Source organism: Molossus molossus, unplaced genomic scaffold (genome assembly GCF_014108415.1).
Source record: "Molossus molossus isolate mMolMol1 unplaced genomic scaffold, mMolMol1.p scaffold_m16_p_8, whole genome shotgun sequence".
Classification (NCBI taxonomy): domain Eukaryota; kingdom Metazoa; phylum Chordata; class Mammalia; order Chiroptera; family Molossidae; genus Molossus; species Molossus molossus.
This window is the reverse complement of record NW_023425402.1, coordinates 105630598-105645949: the sequence shown is the minus strand read 5'-3', so window position 1 is coordinate 105645949 and position 15352 is coordinate 105630598. Positions and strand designations below refer to the sequence as shown.

Sequence of the window (15352 nt, the reverse complement as noted above, 5' to 3'; positions counted from 1 at the left end):
TTTTTTTTTAAACCTTTCTGCTGCATTAATCTTTCCAAATCCTAATTTTAGGCAATCTGTACCACTTCTGCTTCTAGAGATTGTTCAGAAGGTATGGACAGCACTGATTCACTTTAAATCACACTCTCCCGCTTTGGTTGGGACTTAATTTCAGCTTATTATCTTGACTGGCCCCTGTATCGTTGCCCTGGACACTAGCACCTAGAGCTCAGAGCTCAGTGCCAGCCACACAGCTGCCCCTCAAAATATGTTTGTTGGCTGCTTCAACAAATGAGTGAACAAATATGCTTATGTGCCCATAGAAGATACTACATTGTCAAAGATATATTTAAATTCTGTAACTCAACAACAAAAAAACAAGCAATCCAACAAAAAAACTGGTGGCCCTGGCTGGACAGCTCAGTTGGTTAGAACATTGTCCTGATATGCTAAGGTTGCAGGTTCGATTTCTGGTCGGGGCACATACAAGAAGCAACCAATGAATGCATAAATGGGTGGAATAACAAGTCAATGTTTCTCTCTCTTCCCCACCCCCTAGAATCAATAAATAGAAAATAAAATAGATCTGGCCACTGTGGCTCAGTTGGTTGACAGTTGTCCCATGCACTGAAGGGTTAACTGCCAGTCAGGGCCATACCCAGGTTACGGGTTTAATCCCTGGTTGGGGTACGTGAAGGAGGCAACCAATTGATGTTTCTCTCTCATATTGTTTTTTTTTTCTCTCTCTATCCCTCTCCCTTCCACTTTCTCTAAAATCAATAAAAACATATTTAAAGATGAATAAATAAATTAAATTAAACTGGCAAGGATCTTGAAAAGATATCTCTCCAAAGAAGCACAAATGGCCAATAATCAGATGAAAAAGCACATGAAAAGATGATTAACATAATAATGAGGGAAATACAAATCAAAACCTCATACCCAGCAGGACGGCTACTATAAAAAAACCACAAGAGAAAATGACAGGTGTTGGCAAGAATGTAGAAAAGATAGAACCTTTGGACACTGTTGGTGGGAATTTAAAATGGTGCAGCCACTATGAAAAACAGCATGACAGTTCCTCCAAAAATTAGAACTAGAACTACCATATGATCCAGCAAGTATACTGGGTATTTATCCAAATTAAATGAAAGCAATGTTTCAAAGACACATCTGTATGCCCTTATTCACAGCAGTATTATCCCTAAGAGCCAAAAGGTGGAAGGAACCCAAATGTCCACTGATGGATGAATGGGTATATATACAGTGGCATATTATTTAGCCTTAAAAAAGAAGAACATTCTGGCACATGCTATAATATGGATGAATCTTGAGGACATTATACTAAGTGAAATAAAAGAAGTCACAAAACACTGTGTTTTCACTTACATGAAGTATATAGACTAGTCAAATTCATAGCAACAGAATGGTATAAAGTTTCAATTTTACCAATCTAGAGATTGGTTATACCACAATGGAATACACTTAACACTACTAAACTATACACTTAAAAAATGGTTAAGGTGGTAAATTTTATGTTATGTGTATTTTACTATTATTTTAAAAAAGATATTATTTAAATAATTAATGTCTGCATCTAATTACAAAATACCCTAATCTGGTATACCCGCCTCTCCGATGAGCTGGGTAAGGGTAGGGCATAATCCCTAGTTTATCACCACCCTCAAACGTCAGCTAACTCCCAGCTCTCTGTCCAGGACACTCCACTGAGAATTCATCCTCTACTGTAACTGACCCAGACAAGAAATGAACCAGTCTAAAGATTTCTGGAACATAAAAACAAACAGAAAGGGGCACATCTGTGCAGACTTTCTTAAAGACCTTTAAGCTTTTAAGAACTGTTTAACAGTGACTGAGTTGGAATATAAAAGTACACTACTGACATGACAACACAGAATCGGAGTGAACAGACGAAGACTAGCATTTACTTCTGCACACTTCTGATTTCTACTTCAGACTGATGATGAACACCAGGTCACTCTGCTTACTGTCCACTCATTTAACTGGGTAATGAAATAAACTATTTTGGTTAAAAGGAAAAAATGTACTTCTCCTTATTTTTCCTGGTTCATATCCCATAATTTAATTAAAGTCAACAAAATATTAAAATCTGTCAAAGACAATTACAGTGAGTATAACCAACTCACAAGTACTTCATGGAGACTGGAGGCACATTAACATAGGGCACTGCAGTGAGTGCCCCCACACATCCTTACTTGCACAAGTGTGTCCAGTGTGAAGATGTGCTCCCCACGAACATTGTAGAACTTGACCATGGCACTCTTCAGGAGAGGGCCGTTGGGAAGGTCACCAAGCTGGGTTTGCCGTTCCATACCAGCGACAGCCAGAAGGTCTCCCTGCGTGCACCACTGGGCCACCACCTCTGGAATCACAAAGAAGAAATGGTTGGCCTGAAACATGACCCTCCCTGAACTTTCACTTAAGTAGTTTAAAAAACAGATGCTTAGCAAATACAACAGTGGCTCTACCTATTTCTCTGAAGACAATACAGACTATTAAAAACAGGTGTTTATCACTTAGATAAGAACTGAAGTTCCCCTGAAACATAAGTCAGTCAGGCAAAGACCATATATGATAGAACTGGCATGTTAACGTTCTCCAATGCCAGCATTTCCATAACAGCACTTGCAGAACTCAGAGAGCAGGCAAGATAACAAAACCTATGATTGTATGTCCTAAGTGATTTCCTATTGCTGTGCCCCATTCCCAAGAGATGACTCAAAGAGGTTATAAATGCTAAAAGTAAAAAGTAAGTCATGAGCCAAGCCTAACTTTATACTCATTTGATTTCTGTGCCCCACTGGGCACGTAACATTCAGGTAAATAATAAATCTGCACATGAAGGCCCCGACTGTTATTCAACAGCAGATGATGTTGTGGGGCTTAGAAAAAAAGATAAATACTTTTAGAGAAATGTCCACACTGGAGGTGTGATGCCCTTCTACCAGCTTTTCAGTGCCTGTAAGAAATGGCTATTAAACTGTTTGTCTAATCTCAATGTGAGCCGGATACTTATTCTTGCTGGTAAAACAAACTGTTAGTACTAACAAGATTTATAGTATAGTTGTTCTCCCTCAAGACCCTAAGACCATAGGTGGCTTACACAGAGATCCTGGACAGGGACACAGATACAAGCTGGGTCTAGAAACTGACAGTTCCTAAGCTCTAACAGGTCACGTGTGATCACAACATCTCTCTTTTTTAATTTTCTATCCTCACCTGAGGACATTTTTCCATTTTTTTGCTCAGAGTAGGAGGGAGAGAGAGGGAGAGAGAGAGAGAGAGAGAGAGAGAGAAACATCTACGTGAAAGGGACACATCGAGTGGCTGCCTCCCGCACGACCCAACCAGGGCCGGGGACAAACTGCAACCAAGGTATGTGTCCTTAGCGGGAACCAAACCCGGGTCTCTCTGGACCGCAGGCTGATGCTCTCACCGCTGAGCCAAACTGGCCAGGGCACAGCATCTCTCTTTTTAATGAGAGGTACTAATGCTGACATTAGTACCATCCATTCTGAGGTCACTGAGGAACTTAACTTCCCTGGAAGACTGGACAGTGGCCCCTAGGACAAGATGACTCTCCAGACCCAGGGAAGCCAGAGCTTGCTCATCAAGTCAGCTGCAGAGAGAAACTAGAGACAGAGGTAGCAAAGGGCTGAGCGGAAGTAGTTACAGACAAGCACCAAATGAAAAAAACTACAATCTGAGAGAGTGAAAGCATCAATGAAAGGAGTTTTTTCCCACTTTTTCATATAATAGGATATGAATAAGGTGGAGTACAAACCAGGAAATGAAAAATAACTTAAAAGAATCAAATACAGATCCTGGTGAACAGATATTTAAAACGAGGGCAGCGGAAGCCAGAGGGTTTGTGTACACACTAAGTGTGCTCTGGTACCCAAATGCCTCGATCGCTCTAGTGAAGGGCCTTGTCGTGATAGTGAAACTGAAAGACCTTTTTGGGTGGCACCTTCAGAAACATAAAGAAGTCAAAAGGAGGAGCTATTAACAGGTGAAAATAATAACAGGTGAAAATAACAAAGAGATAAAGCCTACCATTGTTTAGGGCAGAACATCATTGCAATACTGCAGAAATAAAGACAACAGCACTTAATTCCCAAGGCTCCTCAGCTGACCCTCTTTGATCAGTGGGTGAGTGGATACCTGCACCATTCTTTTTGTTATTTATTCATTTTAATAACATTCTTTGCATTTTGTCTTTTCCCAACAGAAAAGTGGATTGTTGCTCCCGTAGGGCTGACCTAGATACACAATCACATTACAAGGTTGCTTGAAGACAAGCCCTGAGCACTCAAGGTGATTCTGTTTACTAGGTGGGAGCTGTCTGTCTGAGTTAAGAATGAGCCCAAATATTTACAAGCAAATGCTCAGGGATTTCTTCAGTGCAGCTGAGGCATAGAGTAAATACATAAAATGGACTCGCTATGGTCAAGCTGCTAAATTATTCAATAAAGTAGGCTGAGGCATGAGGAAATGATTCTATTCCTGTTTTAACTAGTTTGGGAACTTAACCTTCTGGACTTTCCAGTCCTGCATCAATGCCTGAATATACATTAAAACCCCTGGATGACCATCTGAATGACCTCAAGAGGAAAGTACTCCAAGGGAGGAGGGAGATGACTGGAGGTGGAAGAGGGCATAGAGGGGATAAAAGGTGATAGCAAATTTAAATTAAAAATTCTAATAAATAAATAAATAATCTTGTGGGGATTGGGGTCTGCTCCATTGTCCAAACCACTGGACATCTGAAGACCACCACCTTGGACCAGGGCAGGGGCTAAGAATGCAGAACTGATTATTCTCAAAAATATACTTTTACCTCTAAGAACCCTCCACTTTTCTTTCTCTGTTGGAATAGTCTGGGTATTGCCTAGTTGTGTCTCCAGTTTGCAAACCCTAAAACCCTTGAATAAATCTTTGTCATTTAGTTTCCTGACTCTTTCTGAGTGCATTAGAAAGTTATAAAGTTATCCCGAGACGGTTATAGTATACAAAGGCAATTCAGTCTTTTAAAAGGTGTTAAGTTCTACAGTAATAAGGCCATTTCTTATTCTAACAATTATACAACTAAGCATCAAGGAACACAGCAATGTGTGAGACCTTTGACAGTTAGCATAAACCAGCCCTGATACACATGACAGGGACACCAATAATTGGGGAAATAAGACTACCTCATAACACCCTGACGTGAAGAATTTATGAGTGGGACTAAGAAAGAAAAACTTTGGATTGTTCAATTTCAACCAGGGCTACAGGAATACTCTAAGGGGCTGAATCCCTAGCACTGGAGTTTAAAGTCCTCATAAATTAGAGAAGAATGAAAGAAAACTCACTCATTGAATTTCTAGATGTCACTATAATGAAGATGAGGCGAGGATACAGTAGCCCAGCTATGGTCAAGACAGAATCTTTGTTGTCCCAGAAATATTTTGTGAGCTACGCCAGATTTATTTTAGAAAATAATCCCCAATATCTCTGCCCAATGTCTTAGTAATAATTTCAATTTCTGAATCTCCAGAAGTGTGTCTTAGAGTATAAGCTGGAAGGAATGAACGGATGCGTCCCCAGGGAGCTGCTTCCACTCCCCTCAGCAGCCTCCAGACTGGGGGGGCTCCAGCACACACAAGATGTCCACCTCCCAAAGCACCACGTTCCTGATGACTGTGAGGTACATGTGGATTTCTGGCATCTTAAACATTTTGCACAAAGAAAATCAGCAAAATTACACTGTTCTACTTTAGCCAATCTTATGAATCCTTTTTTAGTAAAAGCCTGAAGGGTCAAGACTTTATATGTAGTTAGTGACAAGAAAATTTGGTTCTTCTGTGGTAATAAGAGCCCCTTGTGTGGTATTGGTGCCGGGTCAAAAAGAGGCAGCCACGCATTAGTGGAAAAAGAACCGCATTCCTACCACACATCACATGTCCCGGAGCTGCTGGCTCGAGTCTGAGATTCACTTAGGCCTTTTTCCCTTAAATGTCTGTGTTCATGAGTTGTCTTTTTATTAGTCATTAGATATATGTGTACTTGTGTGTGCGCACACGCACACACACATACATGTATGTCCGCACACACATCTGTATACATAGAGAAAAGGAGAAACAAATTATGCAGTGAAACATGTAATGGTAAAATAACAGGTACATTTCTTTCCTTTAATATGAGTGCTTTTAGTGAGCAGAGGACTGAAAAAAAAAATATCATTGTCGATGAGGAAATCTTATCAGCCCAAACTGTGGGACTAGTTAGCTCCACTGACCAAAACCTTTCTACCTCAAAAACCCCCTCTTGACTTTCTCTGTGTGCTCAATGAATGATAAAAAGAGGAAATCCTGCAAAACAGAGAAACAAAACAAAGCCCAGAGTCTGAACTCCTTTATTTGAAGGCAATGTGGGGTGAAGTGAGACATGCTTCTGAAGGCCTGCTTCCCTAGCTTTCCCACCAGAGATGCGCTGGCTTGGTCAGAGAATTTCAGAACCCCTGGCTAAATTAGTTTTTTGAAAGTAGCACAATATGCCATTCAAAATATGCTCCATTGGCATAAAGATTATTGTGAGAAGTAGCAGATACAAGACAAGCTGTCTGCTTTCCCCGACTACCTAAAAGCAAGACATAAATTTATAAACGTGCATGACCTCCCACCAGGAAGGACATAAATTAATCACTGGAGACAACTTTAGACCCTTATGAACCCAGAGAAGGCAACAGAAGAATCTCTAAAACAACTATGAACTAGTCCTTATCTTCAATTAGTTCCCACAATTTGCTGCCCTACAAACTCAGTCCTTTTTCTTTATTTTGTCGCTTCTCTAAAATGTATCATTCTTTTGTTAACATGTTGTATTATCCCACATCCTACCACCCCTTTGAGATATTCATCTCTGAGTGCTTCCATGGGTAAGTGAAATGCCAGAGTTAATACACTCCTGTTTGCTGTTCTCTTGACAATCAGTCTTTCCTTAGTCTAATTTACAGGACCCCAGTTGCAGAACCTCAGATGGGTAGAAGAAAACATTTTTCGTCCCCTACATCCTCAAGAAAGAAAGAGTAAAAGTCACAACAAAGGGTAAAACCCCGAAATAAGGTGAACTAATTTATGTTCATTGTATGATAAAAAGAAGTCCCCAAATCTGGGATCCTCAGATTTTTCTTCAAGACACAACATGCTCAGGAAACATCTGCAAAGCAAAATCATTCTCCACCCCTATAAACACTCATATGAATCTGCAATGAAGACAAAGTGTGATAGGTGGTGAGGAAAAGGGCTGGTTGCGGGCACCATAAGCTATTGGGCATTCTAAGTTTTTTCCCACATGACATAATTACAGTACTGGGGATAATCTAAATATCATAAGTCATCTTTCCTACTGGAAGTTCTCTGATGATATTTCTTTGAAACAGCAACTAAAAAAGACTAAGTGGATCTAGGGTATGAGTTAGAAAAAAATGTGAGTCAAAAAATTTCACATTTGCACCCTGGCTGGTTTGGTTCAGTGATTGGTGTGTCGGTCCACGGACCAGAGCTGAGAGTTCAATTCCAGTCAAGGGCACGTACCTGGGTTGTGGGTTCGATCCCTGGCCCTGGTTGGGGTCGTGTGGGAGGCAACCAATCGATGTGTCTCCCTCACATGGATGTTTCTCTCTCTCTCCCTTCCTTCCTCCCTCCCACTCTATCTGAAAATCAATGGAAAAGTATCCTTGGGTGAGGCCTAAAAAAAAAAAATTTCACATTTGGGAAGGCTACTTCCCCAAGCCACGTGTGTTTCTAATTATCTTCCACAGATTTGGTGGGAATGTGTTGGGAATGCTGCTCCAATACAATCAAGTCTGGTAAATAGAGAACAAAATAATACATCCAAGGGAAAAAAAAAAAAAGAAAGTTTCCAAAGGTAGGCAAGTTAGTAAAAAAATCAGAACAATTCACCCTATAAAGAATAAAAAGGAGCCCTGGCCAGTTTGGCTCAGCAGTTGGAGCGTTGGCCTGCGGTCTGGAGAGACCCGGGTTCGGTTCCCGCTAAGGGCACGTACCTCGGTTGCAGTTTGTCCCCGGCCCTGGTTGGGTCATGTGGGTGGCGACCACTCGATGTGTCCCTTTCACATCGATGTTTCTCTCTCTCTCTCTCTCTCTCTCTCTCTCTCTCTCTCTCTCTCTCTCTCCCTCCCTCCCTCCCTCCCTCCCTCCCTCCCTCCCACTCTATCTGAACAAAATATCGAAAAATGTCCTTGGGTGAGGATAAAAAAAAAAAAAAAAAAAAAGAATAAAAAGGAGCTAAGTGGTAACTGTGTTCTTTTCTAATCCTGATTAGATATTCAGAATTCCAGAACTAAAGGCAGGTTCTGATTAAATTAATAAACTTGGTTAAAAGATTTGAAAATAGAATTTTTGAAGGAAAAACGTAGAGCTTAAATTACTAAATATATGGGAGAATTTATCTTTTATGATGACCATCCCTATATTTTAGCTCCACAACAGACAGAAAAATTCAGGAAAAAAAAACACAAGAAATTTAAGTTCATCACCATCATAAAAAAATACTCAGCTGCTAACAGAACCCATTTGTGGTATAAAGGACTTCTATATGGATCATGTTCTTCAGAAGTCTTTGGGCTAAGTAATTTCTTACAATTATAGTTTTGAAACAGCAAAACATGACACCCAAAGATGGGAGTACAGATTGTTTCTAAAAACATTCTCTAGTTTAAAAACAGAATGACTAAATACTTGGCAGGTATGATGTAGTCCAACCAATCCATAGTTAAGTACATGGACTTGATTCTCTATTTCCCCGTGATTCCTGAACATGCTGTGACTCAGCTGGGATGCAGCAGCACATGGGCAGCACTCTCTGGTCTGATGGCCAGTTTTGAATGACAGTAGCAAGTTCAACTGAATGTTCCAGTTTGACCTAGTCCCCGTTCAGATTATAGCTGGTCCCTAGAACATCAAGGACCAGAGGCAGCCCAGGAATTTCTACTTTTCACCATTCAACTGTAAAAAGACAGAATTATTTTTCCAAAAACTCATCAGGGTCACACCATCAGTAGTATTCTCGAATTGCAAAATTCAGAACACTCCAAATGCCTATGGACACGGACTGTCCCTTGAGATGACAGCATTTCATGATGGCAATGAGGATGGTATCAGCACTTGACTGCTGACCTTCATATCAATGCCTCAGTCTGGCAATTGTGGAACCTCTAGAAGTCTATCCAGGTAACTTTACTGCACAACAATCAGTCCCTTAATAAGTCTTAAAATTACAGGGGCTGCTGTGAATGTGTCTTGTGCACCATCTGCTGTCCAATACTCTGCAGACACAGTGTCAGCCAGAGACAAACACACCATACACCAGAGAGAGGACCACTCTTGTCCTAGTGGGAGCACAGCATGTGAAGATGAGGACTGACGGTCAGGAATCCTTCCTCCAGGCAAGACTAGAGAAACTTGTCAAATAGCAGAAAAGCAAAAGGAAATGGGCCTTTACTAACAGACTCCCTTAGGTCAGAAGGAGGTCACTGAGAATCATTAAGTACTGGGTATACAGCATCCAGTCTGGAAGGCTGATCCCTGGGCCTGGGGTCATATGTAGCCTCTGTACCTTTCAGTCCTGAGCGGATGACAGTAGGAGACAAGTCATCGTAATTGTTCATTAAGCTGATGTCCCCCGAAGTAAAACTGACAGTGAGCAGTGGCTTGATGTTTTGCACCGGGATGGGATATGCTGCTGGACCATCTGTGGGGACAAAAGTGCTGAGTGAAAAAGAGACAATGAGCACATGACCCAAATCCAGGGCAACAACAATGCAATATTGTGGAGGGTCTTGAAAATTGCCCAGCAATGCAGATCAGACTCTGGACTGGGATGTTACTAAATAAAGCACCATTCTACACCACTCCAAACCATATATCCCAGAGACAGTGCTCACCAGAGAACCCTGGGATATGCAGTGGTGAAAATGTGTGAGAGGTTTATTAACTGGGTGCTAATGTGTTCTATGCTTCTAATGATGTGTAAAAATAAATTATTTGAATGTCATACAACATACAGGGTGGGGTAAAAGTAAGTTTACAGTTGTTCTTATGGAGAATAATATAATAATTAATAAATAATAATACAAGAATAAACTGTTTTTGCATACTCACAACTGTAAACCTACTTTTGTCCTACCCTGTATAAGAAAGGTGAAAAGAGGGATGAAAATGTTTTCTTAATCCTGGTCCAACATACAGAGAAAAGTGGCTCTTCAACACTAAATACTCTTTTATTTTTTTTAACATTACAGGATATGAGCAGCCACAGCAGCTGCCATGAGTTCTTAGCTAAGTTTTTAACCTAAGAGACCCTAAATGCGGAGAGAAGGCTGAAGTTGGATGTGGCTCAGATAATTCTGCTACGCTGCCCCGTAGTACAATACAAAAAAAATATTGCTTTATAAATTCAAGCAGTACGTACACATTGGATGTTAAGAAAGGAGCCATGATAGATCACCTTCTGGATTCTTTCACATGTTACAGAAAGTAAAAGTCAGTCCCTCCCCTGGGCCAGGGTGAATCAGGGCTCTCTCAGAAGACTCCTGCAGGCATTACACCTACACTGAGCTCACTTCTGGAAGCCTGCCAGGTGGATTGCCTGACATCTGCCGGCTCACCCTAACTCAGCCCTGGACCCCAAGTTACTGCTCTCCTTTGCTTCACCTTAACATGCTGCAGGTACCTACCTCTGCATTCAAACTCCCATGGCTACCAGGAAAGCGCTGCTCTATGTGAAAAGTAAATTCCATTATCTCCAAATCATCCCATTGCTTCTGAGAAAGGCAACTGGTTAGAGCAGCACCAGGCACTGAATTCTATCCTTACACTTACTCTACATTTGCTTCAAAAGCTTGGTCTCTGGATCTTGTTTCACACAGTAATAACTGGGGGTCAGTACATCTGCATTCGCTCTGGTAAAGTTCTGTTTTAGATACATGTTGGGTGTAATGTTTTTTGTTTTTGTTTTTTAAATCCTCACCCGAGGATACCTTTCTATTTATCTTCAGATAGAGTGGGAGGGAGGGAGAGAGAGAGAAACATCAATGTGAGAGAGATATACCAACCAGTTGCCTCCCACGCAACCCTGACCAGGGCCAGAGACAAACCATGACCGAGGTACATGCCCTTGACCAGAATCAAACCAGTGACTCATTGGTCCACGGGCTGATGCTCTAACCGCTGAGCCAGACCGGCCAGGGCGTAAGTACAATGTTTTAAGACACTGATTTTATTACTGCGAGGATGAAAAAATTATCAACACTTCATTCAAGGCTGGGTCCTAGTAGCAAAAGGCATGGTTACTTCCCCCAGTGGATCTGTGGGTGCTAAGAACACTCTCCCTCAAGACCCACCTATCCTAAAACACTACCATTGATTTACATTTTTTTTCATGTGCAAACATCTTCTCCTAAAATAAATAAACACACACACACACACACAAATAAATGTGTGTGTGTATTCTCTGGGAAGCATAATATATTATCACATCTGGGGCAGGAAGAAGACAAAGTGAGGGCACTCCAGGTCCCCGTGGGGCAGGAACTGATATGGGGTACTCTTTAAGGATGTCCCGTAGACCAGCCCTCCATGGGATGAGAGCGCCCCCCAGTCACAGGAAAGGGCAGAGATTGTCCACATGCACCCTGAGACCACCCAGGGCACCCAGCATGCAGTGGGAGCACAGCTGTCCAGCCTGGGGGCAGAGGTCCTGCAGCAGTGGACCACTTCTAAGCAGGCAGCCATCCCTCCCACTATTTCATTCCACAGTTTCATTTTGTAATAAAAAGAGGTGGTTGCAGGGGTCGGACATCGGGGAAGAGCCAGGGTCCTGGGCAGGCCAGTGCTGAGCACTGACACTGGATAGGAATGGCTTCACCAACATCAAAGGTGTGCCTTTCGCTGGGTCTCTCACACAGCTGAAGGTAAGACAGTGCATGAGGTGAAGGAGGCTGAAGTTCAAAATCATCCCCACCATGTCTGAAACGATCTTTCATTGCTGGTTCAAATGTGTAGAAACTCAGATGCCAGCGAATCTGGTTTAATATCACTGTGAGGCTTGAGGGCTGAGGGTGGAGGTAAGGGTGTGGGAAGGCAGGTTCTTCTGAATTGAGAGAGGGAAGAGCTTCTGCCTCAAATAAAGACAGGGACTAGGATGTCTGCCCAACATGCTGCCCTTCATTAAGGGCAGAACTATTAACCATTTTCTAACACAACTAAAGCTATGGGCTTTAACAACACTAGGGATGCGGAACGCCGCATACTAAGTTATTGTACTAGTACATCATGCTTCATCTTCAGCTCCTTCTCTCTCTCTTATTTTTAATCCTCACCTTAGGATATTTTTCTATTTATCTTCAGATAAAGTGTGAGGGAGAGGAAAGGAGAGAATGGAAGAGAAAGGGAAAGAGATACCTCGACATGAGAGGGACACATCGACTGGTTGCCTTCTGCACGACCCCGACCAGGGTCAGGGACAAACCACAACCGAGGTACGTGCCCTTGACCGGAATTGAATCTGCGACTCATTGGTCCATGGGCTGACGCTCTACTGCTGAGCCAAACTAGCCAGGGCAATCTTCAGCTCTCTTTACTCTTACTACTCCCAGGGACACAGAAAGAGTCACAAAGTCTCCCTGTATATGTAGAAAAACCTAAGCCAATGGCGCTTCATCAACCTGACCAGATAGTGAGAAGGGGATGGCAGAGAGAAGACAGTCAAATCGAGAACAGGGATTAGGCTGACCGGCTTTGCACTTCAGTTCACGCACCTTCCCAGTGAGTTAGGGTGCTGTGCCTGTGGCAGGCCTTTACCCCTCCTCCTCTAAATGGGTTCAGTGCCCTCCTTGTGCTTGTCCCTGTGGAGCAGTGAGCTACCTTGGGGCGGGGAGTAGTCGTCGGAGTCTGTGTCGCTCTCGCTGCTGTCCTCCACCAGGAAAGCAGGGTAGTTCCAGGACATGCTGAGGATGCCGTCCGACTCGTGCAGGAGGACGTGCGCCAGCATCCTGCCGTGGCAGTCCATGACGATCACCTGCCCGTCGGCCGTGCCAAACAGTACCTGCAAGTGAGGACCAGGACTGCTGATGGACGGGGAGCAAAGGCCTCCCTTTCCCAGAAATCTCACCCCTGCAAGTTGTTTAGAAGAACAAAATATATTTAGAGCTAAAAACAAAGACCCGTATAGATCCAGAGACATGGAAGTAGGGAACAGGCTGGCAGACCTCAGAGGGAAGGGGTTTGGGGAAGAGAGATAAACCAAAGAACTTACATGCACATATGCATAACCAATGGACACAGACAGCAGTGCAGTGAGGCTGGGGGGCAAGAGTGGGGAGGAGGGTGTCAGTGGAGGAGGAAAGGAGGGGCATCTGTAATATTTTCAACAATAAAGCTAAACAAACAGACCAGTTAAGAAACTGAAGGGATACACAAAGCATTAAGTAGTGAAAATTTAGCTGGTTGTTATTGCAAGAGTTTTAGTCCTCTAATACTGAAATGTGACTAGCAGCACAATAAATATATTCATTATGTTGTGGACATTATCAAATAATATGAACAAATCCCAGTTTCACTTTTTGTGGGTTGTTTTGTTTTCTCAGGTTGTAGGAGGAGGGTTAAGAAAAGGATAATATTTTTCTGGAAAATAAAGAATCAGCAGAGGTTTGTTGTTAAGAATTTCTCAAATTTAGAGGACAAAATAGAAGTGTGTGTGTTTGAGCTAAGAGAAAATACATTTGGGTATGTAAGCTGCTATCTAACCACATTTGGAAAAGAAGATGCTCCTGAAATAGTTTGTCTAATGTTTTATTTCACTGCGAATAACAATGGTATTAATTAATAATGTTATAATGTATTAACAATTAATACCTTCACTGAATGCTGACTTTGTGCAAGGCACTATACCAAAATCTCTACCTCATTGTCAAAATAATCCTGTGAGTTAAGTACCAGCAATGATGGAGTGAAGCTCAGATGGGCCAAGGCCTTGGTGTGCTGAGGCTGGCCCTAGGGAATGCCCCTCAGGTCCCAGGTCTGGAAGCACACACTCAGGACTGGTCTAGGGGATGGGACAGGTACAAGGCAGAGAGAGGAAGGCGGGTGGGGGATCCCCCCCCAACCCCCCCCGAGCAGCACCAGAGCATCTCAGAGGCTGGAAGTTCCCTGACAGTGGGGCCATCCAGCTGGTTGTAACGAGGGGAACCCGGGGCCTAGAAAGCAGGCCTTGGTGGTCTCTGCATCTGTTGCCATTAAAACTTTCTGTCTTTTGTGTCTAATGAGATTTGTTACTCACTGTGACAAGCAAGCAAACTATTTCCATTTTGCAGACACAGAGACAACTTGGGAGAGGTCAAGTTGTCAAGTGGTCAAACCAGGGCTATCTGACTAGAAAGACCAGAATTTATTAAGGTTTTTTACATCCTTGCCTCTTTTTGCTTTTAAGATTGTGACACTAAACTTGGGGATAAAGACAATTCACAGCTGTACCCCTGGTACCTAAAGAGCTTTGGGTACACAGTGGACACTCAATAAGTATTTTTTGTTAAGTGAATGAAGTCAGTGAATTAAAATTATCAAAAGATAACTTTAGGACAAAATGCTGATGATTAAGCCTAATTGCAATAGAAGATATAATTCATTTAAGTAGTAATAAGCTCACAGAATTTATAGAACTGTTAGAATAAATCAATTTCCATCAAGTACTCCTTTAAAAATGATCTATATTTTAATGACTGAAAGCTAAAACAAGTAAGAGGCTAACGCTGCTTTCCCCCAGAGGCAGTGATGCATTTACTGGTGCATGCCACTTAAAGAGAAGCAGACAAAACCAACAGGAACACCACTGAAACTCCAGGAGGGCAGACACTGAAGGTGGTGGTAAGCAGTTCCAAAGGATGACTACAGATGTGACTTCCTGCAACTTTAACTGAAATGTATGATTCACATATTTCAAATGAAAAAAAAAAGAAAAAAATGTCAGAGCCCCACTGTAAGGCAAATGTCATGGGTGACAAAGGCTTTTCTTCACCCCTTTCCACATCCTCACTCATTTGTTCAAGTATGTTCTGAAGAGCAGCTCTGTACCTTGGTGCTGGCTGAAGGGGTCACGTACCTTTTATGCCTTTGATTTTTAGTAATGACAGCTCATTAGCAAACACTTCCTCTTCCCAAGGATGTAGGAAAGGAGTTCCCTGACCCCTCTGTCAGTTCTCACAGTAACAACTGTCTTCCATTGGTGCAATCATCACTACTCTCACACCTTCACCATGATTATTTGATTT

The 15352-nt window shown here is 42.3% G+C and overlaps 1 protein-coding gene across 2 annotated transcripts in view; it reads right to left on the bottom strand.

Annotated features, from left to right (window-relative positions):
* TULP4 (TUB like protein 4) overlaps nt 1-15352 on the bottom strand; it is a 241134-nt gene that overhangs the window by 33601 nt on the left and 192181 nt on the right. For both annotated transcript variants that reach the window (XM_036247847.1, XM_036247846.1), the window contains exons 5-7: nt 12951-13131; nt 9643-9777; nt 2217-2383 (exon numbers count right to left, since the gene is read on the bottom strand). In XM_036247847.1, the coding sequence (XP_036103740.1) occupies nt 2217-2383; nt 9643-9777; nt 12951-13131 (483 nt within the window). The remainder of the gene's footprint in view (nt 1-2216; nt 2384-9642; nt 9778-12950; nt 13132-15352) is intronic.